Consider the following 25091-nt stretch of genomic DNA (forward strand, 5'->3'; position numbering starts at 1 on the left):
GTCTCTCTTTCTCTCTCGGGTAGTGTTTCTTTTCCTTCTCTCATCCCTTTCCCAGTGAAGCGACACACACACATGCAAGGGAGGAAAAAAAAAACATAATAATAACAATAATAATTAATCCGCCCACTGAAAAAGACCCAAAAACCACAATAAATAAACGGCAAACTCGCATATGCACCAGTACACCGAACAACGGACAAAAGTGCAGTGTGAAAGGGTAAGTTAAGTGGGAATTGCAGTCGTAATTCACAGGAAACTGGTCCTGCAGGTTACGTCAAAAAAAATAAAAATGAAACCACGGCAGACGCAACAACAAAATGTGCAAAAAACAAAAACAAAGAGAACCATGCATACACGCAAGGCCTTTTTCCCTTGCAGGCAGTGAGATACACACACACACACACACATATACATATATATATATATGAACATTGGCGTGAATGCATCTACGCCACGGCTGGGAAAGGCAAGGAGGAGGGGGCAGATGAAGGGGTCCACCGTCGTGATCCCCCCGCACCCAAAAGGCGCGTGAAGAGACCACCGTGTACCCGTCACCGCAGCCAACCTCGCAATGGAGGGGGCCCAGGACCGCACACGAGGCGCTCATATCTGAACCAAAGACAGATGCCTTAGGAAATATATAAAAAGACACCCTCACCCAAGGCGAGAAATAATAAGAAAAAAATACGGGAAAAAAAGTGAAGCCATAAAAAAAAACATAAATAACAAAGAAATAATAAATAAACAAATAAATACCCGCGATGAAAACAAAAAAAACAGAAGAAATGAAGGGGGCTAGGCGCAAAGGAGCGGTTCATTTTTTTTTGCGTGTTTTTGGAAGCGGGGTGACGATGCAGTTGTGTCACGACTATTTTCGTGTGCGTTCTTTTGGTGTTTTTGGGGTAGTGGGAGGCATCGCCTCTGATGCGTGGAGGCGTGCTTGCAGAAGCCGAGGCACAAACACACACACGCACGCTGCAGCCTTCGTCTTTGAAACGCTCAGTCCGCAACACTCAACACCGCGCCACCATTGTCGTTAAGCTCCACTGCGGCGACGAGTAAAGCCAAGGCATCGTCTCTGTGGAAGAGGCCCCCCATTCGGTCAGTATTGCTGTGGTCACTGCGAATAGGGGTGCGAACATGGCGGCTGTCGGGGGCGTGAGACCTGTACGCTGCGCCTGCCGTCGCCTCCAGGGCTGTTGTTGTTGTTGGCGGTGGCGGTGCTGGTGGTGGTGGTGGTGGTGGTGACGGCATCCGCCGCATCACCATCATCGTCGCATCCAGCTGGTGATAGAAGTGGAGAAGCGGCATCGCTGGCGTCTTCTCCCGTTTCCCTCGTCCTTCGTTCCGCCGCTCCCTCCGTTTGTGTGAATTAACGATAACAGTGAAAACCGTAGGAGCACTGACAACAGCGATCGTCAGCGATGATGGCGCACGTGCACGTGTGCGCCGTCTCGCCTCGCCGCGCCACGCCCTAAAGCCACGGCGAGTGAGATTAATGAACGTCGGTGCTCTTTAGTACCAAAATACGGCAACAAACTACGCAAATGACGGGATAATGGGTGCTCAGGAACCGATACAAGACTGCTCCCTCTCCCGTTCACAGCCAGAAAGGAGAGCAAGTCGTTTTATTATTATTTAGTTGTTGTTATTTTCTTGTTTCAACGATTTGATTGCTTTTTCTTCTTCTTTTTTTTTTGTGGCTAAATGTCTTCTTCGTCACCGCCCCAAGGCTCTGCGGACTGCTGTGATTGTGAGCTGAACGCGGACGTGTGTGTGTTCGTGTGTGTATGTGTTTTAAAGAAAAACGCTGCACACGCTTGCTCCCTCTCCCTCTCTCTCTGCCCCTCCGGCAGCGAGAGAGAATCCGTCTTCCCATCCATGGCGTGTAGGATGCCGAAAGAAGAGTGACAGAAAACATCAACGAAACAAACAAAAAAGACGCCAAGGACGGAGTGCAACTGACCCACACGCGCAAACGAAGAGGTGTGGGGCGACGAAAAGGCTTCGGCAGGCGAAGGCGCTTCACAAACACGTAAGTGAGGAATGCAGGGCAATCAGCTACACGCATGTAAGCATGTCTCTCTCTCTCTCTCACTATCCCTCACTCCGCCTGTGTGGCTGCTGCGGGAGTGGGAGCAGATAATAAAAAGGCGTCTGCGAAGGCCTCCTCGCACTTAGCCAAAAGTTCCTCGACGATGGAGATGTCCGCATCGTCCCCCTGGCACGCACTCACCCGCGTCATTAGATGTGCCAGCTGCTCACAGCTTCCCTCATCCCACGCCAACGCGCACTCCGTCGCTGTTGTGTGTGTTGCAGTCATCTCCGTGAGCCCGTTTCCGCCATCACCGCCGCTCCCGAGCGCGGAGGCGTGGACCGCCCCCGCACCACCGTCGCCCTGCGGTGGCAGATGGAGTGTGTGGTGGGCATCCGTCTCCAGCAGCATCCGCCCCTCCCGCAAGAGAAATGGCAGGGTCTTCTCCGCAAAGTCCTTCACCCGCAGACTGGTAACGGCGCCCACGCCAAAAAAAATGCGAAGCGGCTCTGTCTTCGTCCCTGAGCGACTTCCACCCCCCTTTAACGCCGACCTTCGTTTACGTATCATCATCGCTGACCGAGCAAAGTCCACGGAGCCGGTAAACCCATGCAGCACAATGGCGGGCGGCGTGTCCTCTGCGGGGAGATCCTGCAACGCCTTCAGCACCTTCCCAAAGCTGCGCACGCAATGCAGAGAGGCGGGGCGTCCATACTTCGCCGCCAACCTCAGCTGCGCCACGAAGATCGGCAGTTGCACCGCCTCGGGTGGTCCCCGCAGCTTGTCAAGTCCAATCTCACCCACTATCGCCTCTGGGTGGTGTTGTAGTGCAGCTTCGAGAAGAGACAAGAGTTCCTCAGCGCTCCGTTCGCGTTCATTTCTGCCCTTCACGGGGCCCACAGCGGCACCGTTGCCGGCCGCGGAACCCGAGTCATGAGGCACAAACCACGGGTGGATACCGAAGCCTGGGATGACGACAGGCGGCACTGTCGGTTCCGCCGTGACGCTCAGAGCGGGGGGCACTCGCACACGAGACGCCTGCGCCGCCGCTGCCTCAACGATATCCCAGTCAACATCGGGGTGTGTGCCGCACATCACAGCGCGCGCAATGTGGCATGTGAAGGGCGGCGGATTTGCCACCTCGCCCACAGACGTATCCCCAGGAAGTGAGGCTGCCAGCTTCACATGACAGTGAGAGTCGGTCACCGAGAGGCAACGCATCACCCCCCGCGATGCCTGCGCCGCCATCGAGTTGTGGAGTGGACAGCGCGTGGAACGGGCCCCTAAAGAACAACAAGTATGAAGCCAAGCGAGGTGTAACACAGCACACCAGAACCGAGAGGAATAGAGACACATACACACACACACACACACACGCACACACATATCCGCACACGACAGTGGCATCATGCAGTGAAGCATGTGCCGTCACACCCATTTCTTTTTTTTTAATTCATGTTCCTCTTATCGTCTGTACGCATGTGCGTCTTCGTCTTCCACTCCAGTCGTCCAACGTGGGTGCAGTAGCGGCAGTAGACTCAGAGTCCGTAGGGAGTATTACCGCAAAGAAAAGTAAATAATCATTATATGTACATATAAGATTTTACGAAAAAGAGGAGCAAGGTGCTATGCAAAAAAAGAAAACCACAACAACAACAGCAACAGAGAAGCCTCGCATCCAAAGGCTTGCGCTTTCGAACGCCTCCCCTAGAACTGCATAGTAAACAAAATAAGGTAGGGACGACATCGCATGGCAGCTTCCCTCGGGGGCGATTCGCCTTCCCGCGCAGCACCGCTGCCCCCCACTAATTGTCCTCCGCTCCCAACGTTGCGGCATGCAAGAAGTAGCACTGATGCCTGCAAAGGGGGAAAAAGAGAGCACACTCAAGGTTGGGTCGCAATGCAATGATTTGGGTGGTCATTTCGGTGTCAGCCCTCCGTAAGCATGCGAATTTTCCCCCCTAAGTTGTTTCCCACGGAACCGCCTCCCGTTCACGTTCTGCTTGGTCCACCTTTTCCCTTCAGTTTCTTCCTTTTCTCTATCCTCTTGATTCCTCTATGAGCTTGTATGTGTGTATGTGATTGTCTGTCGGTTGGGTTTGTCCCTGTCGTGCCGTGCGCGCGGAGGTCGCTCGTGCATCAACTTTTGCTCGCCGCTGATCGTCTCTCCCCTGCTCTACCCCGTCACCGCGTCGCTCTCCAAGATTCACTTCCGGCCAAGCACATGCTTGCTTCCGATATCCCTCTCAAGTTCCCCCTTTTGGGCCCCGACCCAGAAATGCTCTAAGGTATGCAGGACTCCGTTTTTACGCGCTTGGCCTCTGGCTCACCGGTGCCACTGACGCCACCGCGTTCTCCCTGTTGCTGATGGGACGACGGTTGTTGGCTCAATGGTCGCTTCGGCTTCCGCCGCGCCACGACATGATGCAGCGGCTGACTGTTCGACGCCTCCGAGCCACGGCCGTTGACTTGCGGGGGAAAGAGCGAAAGTGACATGCTGTTGCTGTGCTCATTCCACTGCACTGGGTTTGTCAGGGACTGCGGCATCGAGAGGGCCGAGTACTCCGACTCTGCCGGCAGCCGTGAGACATACGGGTGATTCTTGCGGCTCTCCTCGTCCTCCGCGTCTTCGCCGTAGAACTCCTGCGCTGTGGGCAACGCCTCCGCCTCCTTCACCGCAAATTGGGCCTGAATGCACTCCTGCAGCTCCTTGTACTTGCCGCCCTTCATCTCCCGCGCATCCTCGCGCAGCTCCTCCAGCTCCTTCACAAGCTCCGCGGGAACCGCGCCGGCAGGAAATGTTGCCAACTCCTCCAACGCCGCCGTGAAACGCTCCTCTGCCCCCTCAAAGTCGCCCTCCTTCATGTAGCAGTCCGCAATGCCGTAGAGCACGGCGGCGAGACTACGGTATGGCAGGGACTGTGGCGCCTCCTGCTGAATAAAGCGGTACGTCAACAACTCACTCTCGTACTCCTTCAGAGCACTGTCAAAGTCCTCGCGTTCCACATGCAACTGGGCAATGCTGTCGTGCACCTCCGCCAGGCGAAGTTGCACCTCTATATCACCTTCTCCCCGTTGCTCCTCCTGCTTCTGAAAGCATACGCGGGCAACATCAAGGTTGATAAAACACGCCTCAAGTGCGTCTTGATCGAGCGGCTGCAGCGCTGCCTCCACGGTGCTCTTTGACTGCAAGACACGCAGTTGCGAGAGACCGTAATCAAGAAAGTAGACCCCACAAATGGGGGCCGTTGCGCCATACTTTTTCTCAAAGTGCCGCACTACACGGTACTGAATGTCAAGCGCATCCTCGTAGCGCTGCCTGTTGTAGTGAGAGAGGCCGACAGCGCGGGCCTCGTTGGCCTCCTCGTCCGTGGCAAACGGGGCCGCCTCCTCCTCCTGTTCCTCCTCACTACTGGCGCTATCACTGTCGCGCCCACTTGGATCTTCGCACGATGCGGCCTCCTCTCCCTCACCCTCCTGCTCCTCGTTCTCTGGGGCACCCATTACTTGGGGCCTCCGCTTTCTGTCTTCCTGCTGTTGGCTCATTGAAAGATACTCCGCCTCCCGCTCCATAGTCACATCTGATGCAGCCGGAGCGTTTTCATGCTCGTTCTGCTCGCGTGTGCTCTGATCCGTCGGTGCCGAGGACTCCATGACGTCCGTTTCCTCACTCGCTTGACTCCCGTATTATTATTAATATATATATACTTTTTTCCTCCTTTGCCGCGATGAAGCCCCTTCACACACACACGCGGAGGAGCGTTTGCTTCACTCGCCTTTTCGCTCCCAGCCTTTCACTCGCACGGCAGCCCACGCAGACAGAGCAGCACACCTGCGCACACGCGGCCCTCCTCCTACCAAACGCCCAGACGAGAGAGACCCGCAGAGAGAGACGATGGGAGGGGGGTCTCGAGAGGAAAGACAGCACACAGAAGAGAACCAGCAGGGCCACGACGGTCCCCCTTTCAGTTGGGGAAGGCGGAGGCGCGGACACGCACATACAAAGAGAGAGAGAGAGAGAGAGGTAAATACAATGGATGGCACGTTACACTGCAACAAGTAACAGAAGGAAGAAGGGGCAAACTCGCCTTGCATGCCCCAAATTCATCCAGCAACTGACTCTACCAAACAGTGACCCGACGTGCAGAAGCACACATGCGTAAACACATATACGCACGGCGGGGAAGGAAGAAAGGGTGGGGGTAAATACACCCACATTTCAGAGGCTCAATGAGACCAGAAACAACAGCAAAAAACAAAAAGAAAATCAGGGGGGACGGAGGAAAGAGAAACCCGTCAAACAATAATAAGAAGCAGAGATGCACAACGATCCAAAAAAAAAAACAGGCAACAAAAGGTGATCTGTAACAACCCCTCAAGATTAAAGCAAGACGGCCATCGCCAGTAACACAAGGAAGTGAACAACGACATGAAAAACAAAAAAAACACACACACCACCACGCATAAAATATAATGGCTATTCACAAACAGAACGCGCATGTATACACACATGTCTAGGCATTAGATACATATTATGCCTGTTCGTAGTAGTATTGGCAGAGCGCCCCGCACTGAATGACAGCACACAAAAAGAGATTGTACGACACAGCAACAACAATACTCCATCAAAAAACAACCAAAACGGGAACAAAAAGCAAGCAAAAAAAAAAAAGTGGCCCCTTCTCAATGTTCTTGTTGCTGTTGTTTCTTTTCTCCTCCGCGGTGATTGCGGTGGTGGTGGGTGGCAGACGAAAGCAAGGACTAAAGGGGTTAAAGGGGTGCTGGCGTGTACAGGCAAAAAAGTGGGGGAGGGGGGGGGGACTGAACCCAATCAAAGGGACTCCCCGCACCTCCTTTCCATCTACAGACGAGAGTTTACAAGCTCGTTGCCCTCCCTCTTCTATAGCTTGCATCGTTAGCGCTGCTTATAGAAAAGCTGCAAGCGGTTTGCAGCAGGCCTTGGGGTGAAGGTCTGGTTCATGCTTCGCTTCACCTCCCGCAGCGTACGTTCAAGTCCACCACTTGCGGCAAACTGGGGGGAGGCGTAGTTGCCAACGGCGCAGTAGTCCAAAAGCGCCAAAACACATGCGCGACCCACCTCGGCGCTTTGCGAAAGGATGCATGGAACCTGAATACAACGCAGCGGGTCATGCCTTTCAGAACTATTTCTATCGCCACTTCTACTGCGGGGTCCGCCGTTTTCCACACATTGTTTGGAGCCGCCTGGTCGAGAGGGCCGCGGTTTCCATCCTCGCGTCAAACGGGATCGCGCCGTGGTCGATTGCGGTGCTGCGCCCTTTTCGCCCCGCACCGCTGTGGCAGAGCGCAACCGCGTTTCTTGCGTATTGGCGTAGTTCGCCTCCCACATGTCGCCGTCGCCACTAGCGCTCGCCGTCGCACGATTTCTATCGCTGATGTTATTTTCTTCGTCAGAGGCGCCGTCCACGAACATTCGGTCGCTTGAGAAGTGGGTGAGCTCCACGGTGTAGGAGTGAATGAGACCCTCGCCAAAGAGCACACGCGAACTGCCTTCCTTGCTTACCATGTGCCCCCGCCCAAAGCGGCAGAGTTGGTAGGAAAATACGTTTTTTGCATGGAGGCTCACAATCTTGGGGAACACCATGTTCCAGTGCTGCACCGTCTCGGGAAGGCAGTTGCCAAACATAAATCCACTGGACTGTGAGGCGTGTGAGTGAAAATCCATGTACATAAAGAACCGGTCACGGTAAGTTTGCTTCAGATTTTCGAACACGTTTCGCAGTGCCGTCACAGTGGGTTGTACTCGTGGATTGGGGTTATTGTAGCACCGATTCAGGTTAAAGCCGTTTTGATCCAGCCGGGAGTGGCCACGTGCAACACCGTCGGGGTTCAGCATGGGAACAATATAGAAAATAAAGTACTCCCGAACAAGCGCCGCGTGTGGGTCGCGCGAGAGAAGAAACGAAATAACGCCATGAATACCATGCGACGCCGTCACCTCACCAGGGTGCACCCTCCCACTCACCAGTACGACTTTCTTACCAGTTTCAAAGTGTGCATACGGGCCAAGAATGGTCTGCCGCGACAAGCTATTTCCCTCCTTCTCACGTTGACCGTTGCGCGTGATGAGTGCCTTGACGGTGGTACTCGTGATGATGAGCAGGTGCAACTTGCGACCGTCCTGCGTGTGGCACAAAACCCGCTCCTCGAACCGAATCCCACCAAAGCTTTTTTTTACCAGGTGATGCCAATTGACAATGTGGCACAGAAGGTCGGCGTAGGTGTAGGGGACGCAGAAAGCCACATGAACCACATCACTAGAGCGAGGAAGAATAACAAACGACAACTCCCCATCCTCATCATTGTTGATGGTGCGATACACGCACGCTCCCACCGGCGTCCAGGAGCGCGGGGAATTTCCTGCACGCCACACCGGACGCATGCCATTTCGGGCGTACAGCTTCGTATTGGGCTGAATGTTAACAACCCTCAAGGAAATGGCGCAGTGAGGTCTTGCACCTGAAATGGCAAATCGAAACCAAAGCCGCTGCGCACACCCTAATTCTGGCTCCAACCATAGCGTATAGGACTGCTGATATGTTGCACTCTTGGTCCGCTCTACCCGTGCCAAGTTACCGCTCTCCATATCCGAGGAAAACACGAGACCCTCCTCAGGAAAGTTAAACACACGCTGGTGCGATGGAGAGGCGGTGCCAAGCACAATACCCACCTGTCGTTCCCACGTTTCTACAAACTCCTCTGCGCCACCCCAATGTGGAAAACGCTCTAGCACAAATGCCGCAACTTGTTGAATTGGGTGCCAGTCTAACGACAAATGTGGGCCTAAGCGGCCATCCGTATTGCTATTATTAGTGGCACTAAACGAACTGTGACGATCGGACCATGCGCAGGAGGAGAAAATGGCACCTAACACATACTCTTGTTCTGATATCCAACGTTCTGGCTCGCGTGGATGCATAAACAAGTTGGAGGCACCTGTTGTTTCAGCCCTTCTACACGGTGCCCCAGTTAAAACCCAACGAGTCGAAGGCATATCACCAACACCACCTTGCAACTCATTTGTTGCACGCGTAATAGGTGAGGCCAACTTGCCCATTATCATTGCTGACGGCGCATCTTGCGATGCTTGGTCTTGAACTGGCATCAATTGTTGGTATCCCATGAGTCCAACGTATTCCAGGCTCCGTGCAAGGACAAGGTCGTCAACGCGCCAAGTCTTTTTCGCATCATCCAGAAAAAACGCACTGTACAGACTCATGGAGCGGCAAACAGCATCTGATATGTACTCTTGTGAGCCCCGTGAAATGGAACGATGATGATTCGTTATATCACGCGATTTTGCCGTCATGACGGGTTGTCCACTCAACAATCTCCACGGAAGATGCCGCTTGCGACGAGCAGAACAATGGCGCCCTGTTGAAACACTCTCTGCACCCAATGACGTTTTAGACGTCAAATCCACCATGGAATCCAGTGTAAAAGCCTCCCTTTTCTCATCTCCCCACGCATCGCTTGCCGTCTGGCGCTTCTCAAGGTACTGGTGCACTGCCTCCTCCTCATCTTCTTCATCGTAGACTGTGAAGGGTTCCGCCTCATTCAAGTTGAAGGTGCAAAGACCCCCATTCTCCCCTTTTGGCTGTTGCGGATCTGTAGTTTCCTGCAAAGCCTTTTCCACGTTTAGTTTCTCCGTCGCAGCATTCGGCGTCTGCGCAATGCTAGAGTTCAGGCTAGAGCACTCGGATGGAATGTTGTGGCTAGCCAACTGGTTGGCATCAAGTTCCATACTTGCTTCACTATTGGGCAGCTGCTGCGGCGGTGGCACATTTTCCACCTCATCTTGCTCCAATAAACCCACCGTAGCGTTATTATTTCGTTCCTTCTCAGATGTCGAGTTTGCTGTTGTTGCTGCTGCTGTTGCTGTTGCTGTTGCTGTTGTTGCTTCCTCCAAAGTCGTAGACGCAAGGTCATACGATGGCTCCGACAGAGAACTTCTTTCCACCGGTGTCCTCGCGTCTTCCGGAGCCTTCTTAAACAAAAGACGCCGCAGCAAACCAATGCTCCTGCGACACTCTCCAGCGGTGGGAAGGGCACAGTGTGACTCATTCCTTTTTTCTGGGAGTGCGGGGGACCTGAAGAAGCGCGGAGTGGACCTCATCGCGCCGCCACTCGGATGGTTCCCGTTTTGTTTGTTGTTGCTCGCATTTCTCACCTTCTGCGGGGTGCCATTCACCGCACCGCCGCCGTGGTCCTGCATCACGGCCAGCTGGGAGGTGAAGGATGCAAAAACGTCCATCGTTTCCGGCGTTTTCCGGGCCCCTCTCGCCCCCTTAGCCGCGGAACCCTTCCCCACCTTCACTGGCATCGTGCCACGTGTGTGTGTGTGTGTGTGTGTGTATGTATTCGTTTCAAAGGCGCGGAGTGCAGGCCCCACGCAACTTCACGGAGATCACGGCGCACAGACAAAGGGCAAGAGGAAGGAAGCGCGTCGTCATAGAGAAAGAAAGAAAGAAATAATAAAAAACAAAAAGGAACAGAGAATTCATTTGAATTACAACAAACGCGCAAATGGAGGTACCCCGTGCTGAGGGCGGGCTGACAGTCGGGAAAAAGACACCCGTCGCAGCAGCAGCAGCAGCAGCAGCAGCAGCGGCAGATGCAGCGGCAGCAGAAGCGGCAGCAGAAGGTCATCCATCTCCTACCAGAAGAATATCACCAAAAGCACACATGCACCAATCACCCCTCCCAAGATGACGGCTTCCCTGCGTCGCCTACTGTCAATGCGGCCTAGCACCTTTTTGATTAAAGGAACCCGCAGAGCAATCCGCATAGCACGATCCTCCATACGCGTAAATGCATCACGCTGCCCACGCAACTGCTCCCGCGACTCATCGGCTTGGTTAAGTATATTATTCAATCTTCGCTGGGTGTGGCGCAGGGAATCCTGCTCTTCCATGAGAAACCGTACCCCCTCCCCCTCCCGGTGCGTCTCCAGATCATTCGTGACGCCTGGCATCAACTCCGCCCACTCACGGCGGCGTTTAAAGTCTGCTGTGAGGCGTGCCACGGTGCGCCGCTTCTCTGCCGCAAGCTGCAGAAAACGTTCAGTGTGACTTTGTGCAGTGGACTCCGGCGGCAAGGCGCGGGCGGTATCCGCCATTGTCACTAAGAGGGATTCAAAGCGTTGCAGTGACATTTCAACTTCGTTGCGCTGCCGGTCAAACTCCCGCTGCGCCATTTCTATCTGCGCCACCGACGGCGCAGCCCCATTCCCCGTCTTCCTGAACTCATGGCTGCTGCCATTATTCTCGCCAAAGCGCGAAATGCTTTCCAGCACTGTCAGTTGCCGCTCGATGACACTGTCAGCCTGACGGGCATCATTCCGCAGAGAATCCCACGCATGCAGCTTGCTCTCCATGGCAACCACACACTTGCACTTGGGGCGATTTATTTTATCCTGCACTGTGCTCACTCGTTTTGCTTTGCACTTGTGGAAGCCTTTTGAACTTGTCGTTGTTTGCTTGCGCGCCTCTTTCCTCCTTTTCTCCCTCTCTACTCGCAGTATCCGTCACACCCCCTCCCACGCTGCTTGGAACAGAGAGGGAAAGAGGCGATGGTGGGGTGGTAAAACACGAAAAAAAAATTGCAGGAACGAGCAAATAAACTCCGCCACACGTAGCAAAAATAAAAATAAAAATCACACACACACACACACACATGCCTTCCAGCCTTCCCACAGCCCACCCACTCAAAGTGACAGCGAGAGAAACGTTTTCTACGCATACACGGAGAATTACGCATGCATTGCCTCCGCCGCTTTCAATGTTGCTTTCCACAAACGACATACATTACACGTACTTGGATAGACGGAAGGAGTGGAGGAAAAAACACATCTGTATGCGCCACGCATGCACCACCACCTCTTTGTCTCTCCGCACCCACTTCGAAAAGAAAACCATACACAGAAAATCAAAGGCAAGCGAGACGCAGAGCGCATGCTGCCTTTATTATTTTGCGTGTGCGTGTGCTTCCCGAACGCTCGTGCCCCTCACGGGCTTCCACACGTCGCCCTCACTGTCTCCTGACAAAAGAGCTGCAGATACAGGGGCACGTTAAAGTCGCGGTCCAACAGCCGCAGACGGTAATTTTCAAGGGACGTGATCACATGTATCATCTTGGCAGAGTCTGTCATCGCGTCATACGAACCAACGCGACGCAAGTCCGTCAACGATTTTTTGGTGTCCTCGAGTACTTCCGTGGCGTGGGCAATGCAAATCTCGTTGAAGGACGCACTATGTATCAACTCGTGGAAGAAACTCGCCGATTGCTCTCGAGCCAACTGCTCACGACGCTGCTCCTCCTCGCGGGCGGCGCGAACCTCTGAATCCTCCTCAGATTGAGGGCCAAAGAAACTTTCCAGGACGGCGCGATCCCGCTGCGTTCGCATTGAAGAGGAGAAGCCATCCGGCAAAATGGCGGTTGACCCTGCCGGGTAATTGAAGATGCCGTTTTCAACGTCAGAATCAGACGTCCCCGCGTCCGTGAGTTTGTTTTCAGCGTTGCTCGTCCCTAGCGACTCCTTTTGCCCTCGTGGTGACAGTAACTGCGAGGACGTAGACGAGGGCGGTGGTGTGAACCAGTCCGACCACGCCAGACGGGACTCCATGTCTTCGCTCAGCCCATCCAGTAATTCCCGCAGGTCCCCGCCCGTTACTATGCCCGTCACACTAAACATGTGCGGGGGACGACGATTTAGTGCGGCCCTCACCGCCAGTTGGGCAGCCTCCACCACACGAGGAACAGTCAGCTTCAAGAGTGTCTCTACGGAGAGGCAACGCAGTAAATCCCCTGACGCTATCGTGTCCTCATCTATTGCCTGTGCAAAGGGAGAAGCCTCAAACTGTCGCTGTAAGTGTTCAACAAGTGTTTCCATCACAAGATTTTGCGTGCCACCTGACCACCAGGAACGAAGCTTTGAAACCACCGTCCCACCGCGACGCGCCTCGCGCTTTCTCAGGACATAGACTAACACCAACGCCATGTTTTTAACAACATGCAGTGTTATGGTTAAGCTATGTATATGCGCAGCACATAAAATACTCGCGAGTGACGCAGCAAAGAGCTCCGAGAGAGCCTTTAGCTTTGCCTCACGTCCAACAGCAAGTTGCACTTGCTCCTTTACGGAGTTGAGATGTAGCCCATTGACTATGAGACTCTTCGCGAGTCGCTGGTTGGCACGGGAGGCGATGATGCCGCGGTCATACCCTTGTGGTAGATATGCGTCAATGGCGTACTTGACGTCATCGCGACGAAAAAGCGTCGACTCATTCTCCTGAAACGCGAAATAACCAACGGCAGTCAATGCCAAAAGCGCCTTTCCCAACGACTGCGCCTCCTCCTCGAAGAGGTCCGTGAATAACTCAGTTTGGCTCATCTTTTTAAATTTTTTTTCCTTTCCTTTACTTATCCACCGTCGCCTTTTCTCTTTCTGCTGGGTCTTGTATAGTTGTTCCTATTGAATGTTTTATTTGCTTGCGCCGCTCGCACCCGCGTCCCCGTGTCGTTTTGCCTGTTACCGTCCCTTTTTATTCGTTGTCGCTTGTATTCTCTTTCTATATATACGTGTTTGCCTGCTCCCGGGCGTGCGCCTGTGTATGTTCGCGGGGTTCTCCACTACCGCCTTCTGCTACTGCTATTGTATTCTAACAGCCTTGAAACAGCCCCCGCGCAGCCTTTGCGTGTTTGTTTTCGATGGATGTAAAACTCGGTGTCACCGGCGGTGTGTTCTGCGCCCAAGTCAACGAGCGGAGGACGCGCACAGAGAGAGAGAGAGAGAGGGAGCGCGCGAGAGAAGGTGAACATTGTCGGCACTGACGGCGACAGCACACATGGGCCCGGGGAGGGGAGGGCCCCGCTTCCCGCCTGAGGCAGAAGCGCCAAAAGGAAAGAAGCACAGAAAACAAACAAAAAAAAGGAAAGGAAAAAACTCGGTAAATAAAAGTTACGCCATCAACTCAAGCCCTTTGACTTGATGTCAAATATTTGCATTGTGAGAGCGCCGTTCTGCAGGTTGCCCGCAACGGCGTCGGAGGGGAGGCGATGCCGCAGCATCACCGACTCGTTCTCAACCTCAATCGTCATTATGCCACTAGCCTCATCCAGCACGACCTTGTGTGTCCGCTGCACCACCGCCCCGCGTGTCAGCCGTACGCGGCCCCCAGAGGCCTCCCAGTGGGGCCGCAGGGGGTAAGACGGCAGCTCTAGCTTTCCCTCGTCCTCCGCAGGAGCGGAGGCGAGGGGGGAGGTGGGCTCCGCCTCTACAAGCTCGCCCGTCTCAATCGCCACAAGAATGTTGTGCCACGGACAGCGCAGACACGCCACGGAGGAGGCCGTGTGGGCGTCCTCCAAATCAATCAGTTCCCCCTCACCCAACGGCCCCGAGGCGTGATAGCACGGGCTGTCAATACAGTACAGCTTCCCGCTGTGCAGTAGAACAGTCACAAAGCGGTAGGGATCCTCCAAGAGAAAATGTGCCCGGTTTCTCTGCTGCCGAAGGCGTTCGTACGACCAGCCTTCGTACATGTTTTGTAATACCATCTTTTCTGGCTGCCTACCTCCTCTCTGTCCCGAAAAAAAAAAATTCAATATTGTTCCACTCCACAAGGGCAACAACAACACACACACACAAAAAAAAGGAGAGAGAGAAGGGAGAGAAAAAAAAAAGTGCAGTAAGAAAAGAAGCAACACTACAGCCGCATTCTTGCTGTTGCTGCTGTTTGTCCCCCAGCAACCCAACACTAGCAGAAGCGTGCGAGCCAGAGAGTAGGAATGCGGAACTATAGAGCGGCCTTATCTACGCAGAGAAAGGCACATGTACAGTGGCAACCACAACAGTGGAAGTGCATCAAGTGCGACGGAGACAACTTCACCACATCATATTTTTTCCCCCTTCTCCTCACAGCAACACGTTGCAGGAGCGCAATGAAGGAAATTGCTGGGGGGTGGGGCGGAAATAAAAGCGAATGGATAACATAGTACAACTTAGAACCAATATTAAAACGGGGGGGGGGGCTCTAACACATACAACCACACAGGAAGAAACAAAAAAACTTACCGTTGCCATAAAAATTAAACCGTAAGCATGTATCTGTTCCCTCTATTTTCCTCTTCTTCTTTAAGTTCAAAGAGTTTAGTAATGTCATTCTCGTCTCACGGTGTGATGTATGTGTGTGTGTGTGTGTTCTTTTTTTTTTCAATTTCCCATCCTCAGCGCTTTAGATCGATGCTTATACGAGTTAATATACTTACAACCTTGGAAGTGCGGCCACAACAACCACACTTAGGCGGGACCGTCATAACCCCAAAAGCACGCAAGAGGGAAAATTTGGCGCCCGCTCTTTGCTCTGATTGAAAGGCGAAGGGAGAAGGTGATGGGGCGGAGGAAACACCGTCACGCCCACGTGCTCGGTGCTCACCGTCGCCGCGGATGCGTCCTTGCAAGGGCGTCATCCGCCACCACGCGCGTGGGGGGCCGCTGTCACGAAGGCGGCAGCTGCTGCGGCGTCCCTGCGAGGGTCGGCAAAGATGTCACTTAGACCACCGCTGCCGAACCGCGCAAGTGAGTGCCGCGCCATGGCGTCTTCAAGGGCCAAGGCGGAGTGGCGGAAGAGCGCCAACACCTCCGGCAGTCGGAATGAGCCAGCGCTGAGGTCTACCTTTCCCCGAACCAGCGCGGGCCCGCTGTCAGCCGTCGGCGATGCCTCCAACGAGGCCCCGTCTGTATCTACGGCAAACGCGTCATGTACGTCGTAGCCATTAAAAAAAACATCCGATGAGGCGTAACGCCAGAAATTCAACAGCCGTCGTGCCGTCAAATGAGGCGCTGGCGATGTTGTTGTTGTTGCTGTCCCATGCCCCGCGCCCTGCTCCAAAAAGCGAAATACAAGCATGTAGAGAGCCGTCGCGGAGAGGCCTCCGTGAAACAACGAATTTAGCCCCCACTGTTTAAGAGCAGCCTTCGTGATGAGGATAAGTTCACGTGCTTCTGCGCTGCTGGAGAGCCACTCCCGCTGCCGCGACACCACCTGCTCTACAGCATTAATTTCAGAGACGTTGATATCACATGAAAGTCCACTGAAGGAGTCACTAAGCTTGAGAACGGGCACACGACAGAAATCATATACATTTACACGAAATCCCATCGATGTAAGGCGCTGGGCGAGTTGATGTCGACGACGCAGACGTCGTGTCTGCACCCCAATTGCATCGTCACCGTGAGCAGCCGATGCAACTGGGGACTTGTCGTCATCAAAGAGGATAGTGAGGTCAACATCCGAGGACGGAATAGAGAGATCCAGGGCGTAGCTGCCGTACACAACGAGACGTGCTGCCGAGCCCCAAAGCTCCGTCACAACTCGTCGTACTGTTGTAATCAACTCCTCGCGCCGAAGTCTCTCCTCGGCGTTAAGCGAAACGTACGACACAAAGTCCAGTATTTCCATTGTAAGACCCGTCTCCGTCGGTGAATAAGAGCCCTCTTTGCGCCATGCAGGAGACGCGCCGTACCGCCGAGCTTCACTACGCCGTTCTGTCGCTCTCGATGTTTGCAAAGAAGACTGGGAGTATGGTGGCGGATGTACGGCTTTCCGTCGGTGCATCATCATCACTGGCGTTGCTGCTGTCGTCGTCTTCGCCGCTCCCAGTATCCGCTGGTGGCAGTCACCCTCCTGGCGAGAAGCCGTTCCGACGCCGTTGACCATTGAGGCTCACCTAACTATCTGAATGTCAGGCAAAAGGAGGTAATCAAAACAAAACTTACACATGTATATATACATATAAATAGTACACACACATATATATATATATATGTTGTATATAAAGTATTTGTATAGCAGTTTTTCTGTGTGCACGCGAGCCGTAAACAACACTCCTTCCCCACCCTCTTGCGCACGTGAAGAGGGAAGTGTTTGTTGTTGGTTGTTGTTTTTTTTCTTGTTTGTGGTGGGGGTGAATGAGTGTGACGCTGACGCCATTCGAGATGTCGTCAAATATTTTGGGAGGGGGTGGAGCTCCGTTGAGTTGCAAAGAGAACAACACGTCAAAAACAAAGGCGGGAGGGGACCTCGACTGTGAGCTGACACGGTTCCGCCGATTCAGACACACTCACACACATGCCATGTCAAAGGTTTGAGCGCCACACTGTGCGCCGCTGCCTCCCTTCATCCGTTCCGCCGTCTAATTTCAAGTTGTTGTTGTTGTTTTTTAGTCTTTCTTCCCCCTTTGTTCGTTTTCGGGTATCTCCAGACTTTTTTTGTTGTTGTTGTTGTTGCTGTTGCTTCTCCCCCTCGTCGTTATTACCCGTCTGGTTTTTCCTTCTCTTTTCACTTGAGTTCCTTTCTCTTTCTCCTTCCTTCGTGTGTTTTCTGTTCCCCCCCCCCGTTGCCTTCTTTCTTGTTTCTCCCTCACTCCCGCCCATCCCATAGACGCCAACAACTTCGGCGGGCGCCTCGCAACGTCAGGCGCTCTTCTCCTCCTCTGCGGGCGCGGCGGCTGCGGGGGCTGGCGGGCGCCGCGCGAGGATCTCGACGTCCCAGTGCTCGTTGCTAAAGACGTCAATCTCAGTGGCAATGCGCATCGCCTTGCGGGCGATCTTCTCCGCATCGTAGCCGTCGACGTCGATCAGCGCCCGCGCCGCCGCCTTGGCAAACGTGCCGCCCGACCCAATCGCCACGATGCCGTCGCTCTCCGGCGTGATGACGTTCCCCTGGCCGTCAATCTCCAGCGTCTCCTCGCGGCCGCAGACGATCAGAGAAGCCTCCAGGCGGCGCAGCGCGCGGTCGGTGCGCCAGTCCTTCGCCAACTCCACCGCCGCACGGGTGAGCTGGTTCGGAAACTCGCCGACTTTGTTCTCGAGCTTTTCCATCAACGCGATGGCATCCGCGGTGCTACCAGCAAAGCCAATCACGATATCATCATTGATTTTCCGCAGCTTGCAGGCGCTGGACTTGGCCACAATGCGCTCGCCGAGGGTGACCTGGCGGTCCCCAATAAGCACGACTGTGTCACCCTTCCGCACAGAAAGAATGGTCGTGTGGCGGGACTGACATGCCGCAATGAAAGAGGTGCTTCGAGCAATACGACGAAACATGTTCCGGCTTCCGCTGCCGCTTCAGATGCCACGGAACAATACACAAGAATGCAGAGGAAACTGAGAAGCGGAAAACACAACAAAATTAAAAAATAAGAAAAAATATATATAAATATAAAGCCAACAAAATGGATTAACAGGATAAAATAACGGATGTCTCCCGTGGTATCTGTTGCTCTCTTCCAGTTATGGGTGTCAGTCTGCCCGCCTCTGTGTGTGGATATGTGGAGTTAACCCAGCAGGACACAAAGGGAAGGCGAAACAACATGGAAGAGGCCTTGTAGCCGCAAAAAAAAAAATGTCGCTCTTTCACACACACAAACACACGCACATTCATGCAAGTTCCGCAGCGTTGACCTCCCGGCGAGGCAAACACACACACACACAGAGGCAAAAGACAGCATAATCGGGTCCAAATTTCATGGGTGCTTTCGCCGTCATGCTTCTTTTTATTTCGCTTTTTTTTTTACGTCTCTTTGCGTTGTTGTCTTCCTCTATCTTCTTCTCCCTCGGGTTTATTGCAGTTTATTACACACCTCATCCAATGAGCCCAACCGCATCACCGCCCTGTGCTCTTTTTTTTTCTTTTTTTGCCTCTCCCTCCTCCCTCGTCTCCATCGTGGACTCCCAAAGGAGGAGGGACGGTGTTCGCCTACCGCCGCCGTAACAGCAGCGAGAGGTGCGGGGCGGAGTGTCAGTCAAGCGGCACCGTGAAGAGCTTGAAAAATGGGTGCGTCTCCAAAAACGTGTACAAGTGCTCCCAGAAGATAGAAGCCTGAAGAATGTGCGCGTGCGATTTCACAACACGACGCGTCAGCGGAAGTGGCTTGACGTGCCACTGCTGCAATGCCGTGGGCAACTTCTCCTCCTCAAGGTAGGGTAAGAAGCCACAGACGCGCTGAAAGAGTTCACTCACTGGTATAGGAGCGGATTCGTTGGGAAACCAGCCACGGAACTGCCATTCGTGTCCATCCACTATGCAGGCGCACACATGCTGCCAATTTTTTACCTGTTTGGGGTCATCCACCACACGAAACATTTTATACGCCACGGTGTATTTTTCAGCATCCAAGAAGCTACCAGGGGACAGGATGACGGTGTCTGGCTTGCTTTCCTGCACATTCACGGCCCCTGTCTCGGCATCCACAAAAAGCGTGGGTGGGTCAATATAGATACCCCGCTCCAAAAACTCTCGAATGTTAAAGAGCTGCAAAAGAGATGAAACGGAGGCAGGAACGAGGATGACGGGAATAAAATCGGGCTGGCGGTGCTTCTGGGTGTAGTACTCTGGCAGCAGAAAGCCAGAGGCAAGGCGAGAAGCACTGCCAAGGGATCGGGCAACACCAGACGCGGATGCGGCATTGGCGACGGCCGCGGAGACGCTGTCGCGATTCCCTTTTGCCACGGCCGCAGCAGCCGCCGCAGCCGCAGCCGTCGCATGTCTACGGTAAGCCTCAAAGAAGTTCGGCCCCTCAGAGCTCAACTTGAGTAGCTTCTTGTCGTTGCCGCTTCCACTGCGGTTATTATTGTTGCTCTTCTCCTGCTCCCCGTTGTTGTTACCGCCGTTCTCCTCCGGGTTAACAAGTGAGGAGGAGAAGGCGCCCTGCCGAGTCACTACCGGTGCCGCACGATACCCCTCTTCAGGCGTCATTTGCGGATGAAAGAGTGCACGCGCCTCCGCATCAAACTCGGCGGCGGCGGAGCGGACATGCTGCAGCACCGCCTCTGGTATGTCGCGTCCGCCCGGCAGGTATTCTACTGGTGTGTACTCTCTCGGCAGCGGATCGGTGTTGTTGATGCCGGCCACTTCCTCCACGAGGCGACACCACTCGTCTCGCAGAGACATGACTAATACGCACACACACACACAGAGAGAGAGAAAGAAAGAAAGAGCGCGAGGTATAATAATAATAATAGCAATAATAATATATATGGGGACTAAAAACCATAGAAGGAAACTTTCCTCCTCACTCTCACCGGTTCCCGTTATCACCTCTTAACTCCGTCTGTCGTTGCTGCCTTGGTGGTTATAGTGCACGAGGCTTCAGCAAAGCAGTAATGGTGATATTGACACACACACGCACAGTCTCTCTTTCTCTCTTCGTTTTTTTTCTTCTCTCTGCTTCGCTTCCACGTGCAGGCTAATGAAATAGTGGTCAGAATAATGGAAGCGAGTTCTGCTCTCAGAGAGAAGTGGTTCGCAAAGCTTAGGAGCACCGCCGTCACCTCCACATGTGTTAGCCTCCGTTGCCGCTGGGGTGCCACCAACCGCCCAACAGCCTCCTCAGCGGGGCGAAGTCCGGCGCGTACACGGAGACCGCCCATGCCAGTCCCACGACTAGCAGGACAAACAAGACCTGGAAAAACGTCACATGACTGCGGCGATGCGGCTTATTACCTTCAAGCTCCTCAATAATCTCAGCTCGGAGTTGCTGCCTCCTGCTTCGTCGCGCCACCTCCGTCGGCCTATCGTCGTAACCCGTCACTGGAATAGGGTGCATGCGGGAACGCAGTGCAGTAGCCTTCCCTGTCCGTCGATCCCTGTCCGACACGATCCTATGCGTCGGGACGGGCACGTTGAGAAGCTCATTGAGGTCCTCCTTCGGCATCCGCGGTAATGCAGTGACGCGTCAACGCCGCGCTGGTGAGTGTTGCCCTGTTAGTTGTGTTCCCTTGTTTTGGGGTTTGCTTTCCTCAGTGACGCGCCGTTTCACCGCCACCTCCCTCCCCGTTTCTTGGAGGCAGACTCATCGCAGGAGAGGCGAAGAGGAGAAAGTGGCGGAGTGACAGAACACACAGCGAGCCACAGCTGGCAGGGACGCAGATATTGAATCCTGCTGCGGCCCCTGCGAGGCAGACGAGCAGAGATACAGAGAGAGAGAAAAAAAAAAGCGAGAGAGAGAGAGCAAGGTGCTTTCATCATGAGCAGTAGCATCTGCACACACACACACGCACACAAGAAGAAGGGGAGAAAAAAACAAATGAGTAAAATGTAGGTGCGTGGCGCCCTAAAGAAGCGTGAAATATCTGCGCAGTGCCACGTCACATGACATGGAAGGGGGTGGCGCACCAACGCTTTTCGTCAACGATGTACATCTCTGGAGCAACCCCCGCCTTCCCTCAGAGTCTAATAAACATAAAGAGGAGGCATCAGGTACACCTCCAGACCAAGAAAAAGGAAAGAAAAAACGGTAACAACGACAAAAAAGGATGGGTAAAGCATCCATCTCATAGCACAGCAATAGGAATAAAAACACGTCAGTGCCTATAGTGTCAGGCGCAGGAGCCGTCTTCCTAAGAAAAGGAAGGCAACAATCGAATGGACCTCCGTGACTGGCGAATAGAAACCGTGCGATTCGACACGGACGGCGGTCGCGGTCGTGAGGTTGAGCTTCTCCGGTTAGGGAGCGGCCTTGGCTCCTCCGGCACCGGGGCTCCAACGTCCAGTACACAGAAGCGCACCACCAACGAGGAAACCACGCGGGAAAGCCCCATCCATACTCGTCGCTGCTTCGCCGCCCGATGGTGGTACTCCACAAACTCCCGTAACGAAAATGAACACATGGACTCATTCATGGGCGGGACGAGGCGTGCCTTCCGGTTCACGCGTCTTTGTCTTTCTTCGTCCAGAGCGTTTGCGTTCTGCTTTGGCGTCTCCACTCGCGTGTCGGAGGAGGCATGCGCCGTGGAGAGCGCTGTCCCTGTACCTTCAGCATTGCTATCAGCCGCGGCACTGCCGCCCTCTTCGCTGCTGCTGCTACTGTCACTGTCCTCGTCCTCCTGGTCATCAAGCCCCAGGTACACCTCCAGATCAGAGAGCGTATCTGCCAGTCGCTCCCTATCTTTGGCCGCTGCCTCGTCCATCTCTTCCTCCTCACGTCTTTTGCGGGCAAATTCTCCGCGCCACTGCCGTGAGCGCGGGTGCTTTTGTATGGTGGTATTGTTTGAGATCACGTACGCACGACTGACTCTACGCCCCCCACGATACCCAGCACGTGTGCCGTCTTTCGTCGCCGCCGCCTCATTCGCCACTAAACGCGGCATCAGGAAGTAATTCTGAAGCGCCGCTTCCTCCGGGCAGCGCAATGCGGCGTCCAGGCCGTGTTCCAACTGCACAGCATCACCGCAGGCGAGACGTGTATACCCAACGAAGAGGGAGGCGAGGACCCACAACATGGCGGTGGGGTGCGGCACCCGACAGAAGACTGCGGGGCCAAAGAAGCTTTCCAGGAAGGTGCAGCAAGAGAGCAGTGGGGGATAGAGGCCCTCCATCGTCTGCAGGTAGAGCAAGCGTCGCAGCTCAGTGAAAAGTGCATCATTCGACGCCTCTACGGAGGCATCCGCGCCATCGTCGGCCTTCACCGAATCCAAAGACTCTTCGCGCTTCGCCGCCGAGGAGGGAAACGGCGCGCAGTGCACCCCTCGTCCAAGGTACGCCGATTCCAACGCACGCACAAGCTGCAACAAGGCCCCAGGACCAAAATCCCCGTTCTCAAAGCCGGTGGAAATCTTTACCACAGGGTGCCAGGGGACATCCGTCATGGTGGTTTTCATGAAACAATTCACCCACTCAAGCAAAAACAACTCCAGAGAACGGCGTGCCTCCTTCGCCCAATCGTTTACTAATTGTATACGCAAGGCGCATTGCTCCTCGACACGCCGCAAGGCAACACCCAACTTTCGTAACGATGGCGGAACCATCGTAAATTTTGTGCTACATGAAAATGTCTTTGCAAGGCGTTCCCAGCGTTTGCCCTGCTTTTTCGCCATTAAAATATTTGCCTGCTGCTGTTGAAGCTCATTATCTATCGCACGCAGGGCAATCACGTGGCCTTCTGCCAATTGCGACTTTAATGTTTCCTTCTTCAGCTCAAGAATGGCATTCGCCTTTTGTTCCTCCTTGAGTTGCTCCAAGAGGGTGTTTACTTGCTTCGTGTTGGAGCCCTCCAGAAACGCCAGTCGCACTTCAGACTCCTTCACCATCTTCAGCAGCTCTGCCACCTGTGATTGGGCCGAAACGCGTCGCCAGCGCAAAAAGCACACCTCCAGGCGGATACGCTGCCGCATACGCGTAAAGTACGCCGTCGCGGAGTCACGAAAACACCGTTGTCGCTGAGTTGATTTCCGCCACGCACGAAAGAAATTCCCCACAAGCATTTCATCCACCCGCCGCTGCGCAAAACGGAGAATGAGTCGACTCTTCTCCACGACACTCTTCAAGTCCTCAATCCTCTGAGACAACCGAGCGTTCTCGGCGCGGCTGGCAAGGAACGCGCCGGACCACAAGTTCAGCGCCTCGAAGGCCTGACGCCCCTCGAAAGGGGGATAGGACGACCCCACAACCCTCTCAACTCCTGGAGGAAGAGGATACACCGGCGGCTGAAAAATGGCCCTGAAGATCACTTCCCGAAGTTGTGGCCAAACCCTTGACAGCTTTGGCTCACGAATGAGGAGTTCATTGAGCAAGTAACACGCCACCCCCACAAGAAGACGACCGTTAGGCTCATCTTGGTTTCTGCGCTCCCGCTGAGAGCGTGGCCCTAATGCAGTAAGTAAGACTTCCTGAAGGCTCGTTTCGGCCCAATGCGTCACACATTGGAAACCAGAGCTCTCAAACGGAGAAGGGAAGCCTCGCGGTGGCGCGCCCTTCCCACCTGGAGACATGAAACAAACCTGCGGAAATGTCAGTTCCTCCGCGGCAACTCGCAGTTTGCCGCTGTTGTCACCGTACGGAACGAGGGCCCGCTTCCCCCCAGCAGGCGCAGACAAAGCTGCCAGCGGCAGCACCCCTGCCTCACGCTTTGCACACCTTGCATCCACTTGCTGAGGCGGTGGAAGAGGTGGGCAAGGACTTTCCGCGAGGATGGGTGGGTCAAGGACGCACGGCGGCACAACGCCTTCAACTCCATCCAACAACTCCCCCATGCCTCGATCCACGCGCGCACGCACAGCCGCGCGCTCTCGGCCAAACGCCAGCCATCGCTGCTGCTGCCTTTGTAAAAGGGCGCTCGTGACGCCGTCCATTTCCCTACGGAGTTGCGCTTCCGCGCGGCCGACGCCGATCAAAACGGGTTCCGACCCCGCCAACTCCCGCTCATGCCTGTTGCTAAGCCCTGAGGGGCGCATCTTGACAGAGCCACACCTCACACGGGCACACAAGCACACAACACCCTATCGTTGGAGGGTGCGCAAGGAACGCGCAATGGCTCCACAACAGAAAGCAGCGGAAGCAGAAGCAAATCAAGAGAAGAAGAAAACGAAGCGAAACAAAAAAAATTTGGGGCACGTCTGGTGGGGTCGTGCGTGTAACGCGCAAAGTAACCCTCAAATGACGCTGTAAACCTCCCACCCTGCCAAAAAAAAAACATCAAATAGAAAAAAAAAGAATAGAAGCAGACACGCTCACACAAAAAGGGAGAAAGGCATCCAACTCAGCGATGGACCCAACAGAGTAATAAAACCGTCATGCAAAAAAAAAACAAAAAAACACACACGCAAAAACATAACCAAGAGGCAAGAAGATGTGCCCGTATGCCGCCTCCGTCCCCACCTCCTGCAGAGAAAAGGGCACAAGGGCGGGGGATGCCACTTGATTGAGCTCGGCAGGCACCCAACACCCCTCGCCCCTTCGCAGGAGGTGCACCGCACGCCCGGAGAAGCAAATTTCTTCGAAAAAAAAAAGAGGACGCGGTAACAGGGCCCTCGCTTTTTGAACCAGCCAAGTCGCAGTCGCTAGGGCTCCCCGCAATGGCCGGACTCCTCTGCGTGGGGGCAAGAAGGAGGCGAGGGTGAGAATGCAGACTCAACTGCACCACCGGCAACAGTAATAACAATAATAAACAATCTGCTCTCCCACATCCCTCAAACGCGCCCTTCGCCCAAAAAGCAGATCCACTGACAAGAAACAAATGT

The 25091-nt window shown here is 54.2% G+C and overlaps 12 protein-coding genes across 12 annotated transcripts, besides 27 other annotated features; all 12 read right to left on the reverse strand.

The window, feature by feature from the left end:
• The first annotated feature begins 95 nt into the window (after window positions 1-95).
• Window positions 96-119: a microsatellite.
• Window positions 120-388: 269 nt separating this feature from the next.
• Window positions 389-413: a microsatellite.
• Window positions 407-426: a microsatellite.
• A 573-nt stretch (window positions 427-999) lies between these two features.
• Window positions 1000-1311, reverse strand: Tco025E_02753 (uncharacterized protein; the record flags this gene model as incomplete). Its single annotated transcript, XM_029369676.1, has 1 exon — window positions 1000-1311. The coding sequence occupies one exon, from the start codon at window positions 1309-1311 to the stop codon at window positions 1000-1002; it is 312 nt and encodes a 103-aa protein (XP_029230246.1).
• Window positions 1312-1770: 459 nt separating this feature from the next.
• Window positions 1771-1796: a microsatellite.
• Window positions 1797-2104: 308 nt separating this feature from the next.
• Window positions 2105-3283, reverse strand: Tco025E_02754 (Cut9 interacting protein Scn1; the record flags this gene model as incomplete). The annotated part of the gene is made up of 1 exon (XM_029369677.1): window positions 2105-3283. One exon carries the CDS (start codon window positions 3281-3283, stop codon window positions 2105-2107), a length of 1179 nt encoding a protein of 392 aa, XP_029230247.1.
• A 102-nt stretch (window positions 3284-3385) lies between these two features.
• Window positions 3386-3420: a microsatellite.
• Window positions 3421-3666: 246 nt separating this feature from the next.
• Window positions 3667-3699: a microsatellite.
• A 619-nt stretch (window positions 3700-4318) lies between these two features.
• On the reverse strand, window positions 4319-5689 carry Tco025E_02755 (uncharacterized protein; the record flags this gene model as incomplete). The annotated part of the gene is made up of 1 exon (XM_029369678.1): window positions 4319-5689. One exon carries the CDS (start codon window positions 5687-5689, stop codon window positions 4319-4321), a length of 1371 nt encoding a protein of 456 aa, XP_029230248.1.
• A 350-nt stretch (window positions 5690-6039) lies between these two features.
• Window positions 6040-6059: a microsatellite.
• A 213-nt stretch (window positions 6060-6272) lies between these two features.
• Window positions 6273-6305: a sequence feature (A-rich).
• A 645-nt stretch (window positions 6306-6950) lies between these two features.
• Tco025E_02756 (metallo-peptidase, Clan MC, Family M14) lies at window positions 6951-10397 on the reverse strand (the record flags this gene model as incomplete). Its single annotated transcript, XM_029369679.1, has 1 exon — window positions 6951-10397. One exon carries the CDS (start codon window positions 10395-10397, stop codon window positions 6951-6953), a length of 3447 nt encoding a protein of 1148 aa, XP_029230249.1.
• Window positions 10398-10405: 8 nt separating this feature from the next.
• Window positions 10406-10433: a microsatellite.
• A 96-nt stretch (window positions 10434-10529) lies between these two features.
• Window positions 10530-10573: a sequence feature (A-rich).
• Window positions 10574-10654: 81 nt separating this feature from the next.
• Window positions 10655-10715: a microsatellite.
• A 15-nt stretch (window positions 10716-10730) lies between these two features.
• On the reverse strand, window positions 10731-11450 carry Tco025E_02757 (golgi family SNARE protein; the record flags this gene model as incomplete). The annotated part of the gene is made up of 1 exon (XM_029369680.1): window positions 10731-11450. The coding sequence occupies one exon, from the start codon at window positions 11448-11450 to the stop codon at window positions 10731-10733; it is 720 nt and encodes a 239-aa protein (XP_029230250.1).
• A 280-nt stretch (window positions 11451-11730) lies between these two features.
• Window positions 11731-11750: a microsatellite.
• Window positions 11751-12080: 330 nt separating this feature from the next.
• Window positions 12081-13466, reverse strand: Tco025E_02758 (uncharacterized protein; the record flags this gene model as incomplete). The annotated part of the gene is made up of 1 exon (XM_029369681.1): window positions 12081-13466. One exon carries the CDS (start codon window positions 13464-13466, stop codon window positions 12081-12083), a length of 1386 nt encoding a protein of 461 aa, XP_029230251.1.
• Window positions 13467-13851: 385 nt separating this feature from the next.
• Window positions 13852-13884: a microsatellite.
• An 86-nt stretch (window positions 13885-13970) lies between these two features.
• Window positions 13971-14016: a sequence feature (A-rich).
• Window positions 14017-14041: 25 nt separating this feature from the next.
• On the reverse strand, window positions 14042-14629 carry Tco025E_02759 (uncharacterized protein; the record flags this gene model as incomplete). Its single annotated transcript, XM_029369682.1, has 1 exon — window positions 14042-14629. One exon carries the CDS (start codon window positions 14627-14629, stop codon window positions 14042-14044), a length of 588 nt encoding a protein of 195 aa, XP_029230252.1.
• Window positions 14630-15246: 617 nt separating this feature from the next.
• Window positions 15247-15273: a microsatellite.
• Window positions 15274-15537: 264 nt separating this feature from the next.
• On the reverse strand, window positions 15538-16791 carry Tco025E_02760 (non-canonical poly(A) polymerase PAP2; the record flags this gene model as incomplete). The annotated part of the gene is made up of 1 exon (XM_029369683.1): window positions 15538-16791. One exon carries the CDS (start codon window positions 16789-16791, stop codon window positions 15538-15540), a length of 1254 nt encoding a protein of 417 aa, XP_029230253.1.
• A 53-nt stretch (window positions 16792-16844) lies between these two features.
• Window positions 16845-16922: a microsatellite.
• Window positions 16923-16998: 76 nt separating this feature from the next.
• Window positions 16999-17028: a microsatellite.
• A 311-nt stretch (window positions 17029-17339) lies between these two features.
• Window positions 17340-17366: a microsatellite.
• A 180-nt stretch (window positions 17367-17546) lies between these two features.
• On the reverse strand, window positions 17547-18179 carry Tco025E_02761 (hslvu complex proteolytic subunit; the record flags this gene model as incomplete). Its single annotated transcript, XM_029369684.1, has 1 exon — window positions 17547-18179. One exon carries the CDS (start codon window positions 18177-18179, stop codon window positions 17547-17549), a length of 633 nt encoding a protein of 210 aa, XP_029230254.1.
• Window positions 18180-18257: 78 nt separating this feature from the next.
• Window positions 18258-18298: a sequence feature (A-rich).
• Window positions 18299-18489: 191 nt separating this feature from the next.
• Window positions 18490-18511: a microsatellite.
• Window positions 18512-18873: 362 nt separating this feature from the next.
• On the reverse strand, window positions 18874-20025 carry Tco025E_02762 (parafibromin; the record flags this gene model as incomplete). Its single annotated transcript, XM_029369685.1, has 1 exon — window positions 18874-20025. The coding sequence occupies one exon, from the start codon at window positions 20023-20025 to the stop codon at window positions 18874-18876; it is 1152 nt and encodes a 383-aa protein (XP_029230255.1).
• A 23-nt stretch (window positions 20026-20048) lies between these two features.
• Window positions 20049-20078: a sequence feature (GA-rich).
• A 2-nt stretch (window positions 20079-20080) lies between these two features.
• Window positions 20081-20111: a microsatellite.
• Window positions 20112-20267: 156 nt separating this feature from the next.
• Window positions 20268-20310: a microsatellite.
• Window positions 20311-20416: 106 nt separating this feature from the next.
• On the reverse strand, window positions 20417-20788 carry Tco025E_02763 (uncharacterized protein; the record flags this gene model as incomplete). Its single annotated transcript, XM_029369686.1, has 1 exon — window positions 20417-20788. The coding sequence occupies one exon, from the start codon at window positions 20786-20788 to the stop codon at window positions 20417-20419; it is 372 nt and encodes a 123-aa protein (XP_029230256.1).
• Window positions 20789-21034: 246 nt separating this feature from the next.
• Window positions 21035-21085: a sequence feature (GA-rich).
• A 32-nt stretch (window positions 21086-21117) lies between these two features.
• Window positions 21118-21137: a microsatellite.
• A 336-nt stretch (window positions 21138-21473) lies between these two features.
• Window positions 21474-24305, reverse strand: Tco025E_02764 (uncharacterized protein; the record flags this gene model as incomplete). Its single annotated transcript, XM_029369687.1, has 1 exon — window positions 21474-24305. The coding sequence occupies one exon, from the start codon at window positions 24303-24305 to the stop codon at window positions 21474-21476; it is 2832 nt and encodes a 943-aa protein (XP_029230257.1).
• A 93-nt stretch (window positions 24306-24398) lies between these two features.
• Window positions 24399-24455: a microsatellite.
• Window positions 24456-24534: 79 nt separating this feature from the next.
• Window positions 24535-24566: a sequence feature (A-rich).
• Window positions 24567-25091: the final 525 nt, after the last annotated feature.

This window comes from Trypanosoma conorhini (assembly GCF_003719485.1).
Source record: "Trypanosoma conorhini strain 025E chromosome Unknown Tco_14.4_contig_00114, whole genome shotgun sequence".
NCBI classification, from domain to species: Eukaryota; Euglenozoa; class Kinetoplastea; order Trypanosomatida; family Trypanosomatidae; genus Trypanosoma; species Trypanosoma conorhini.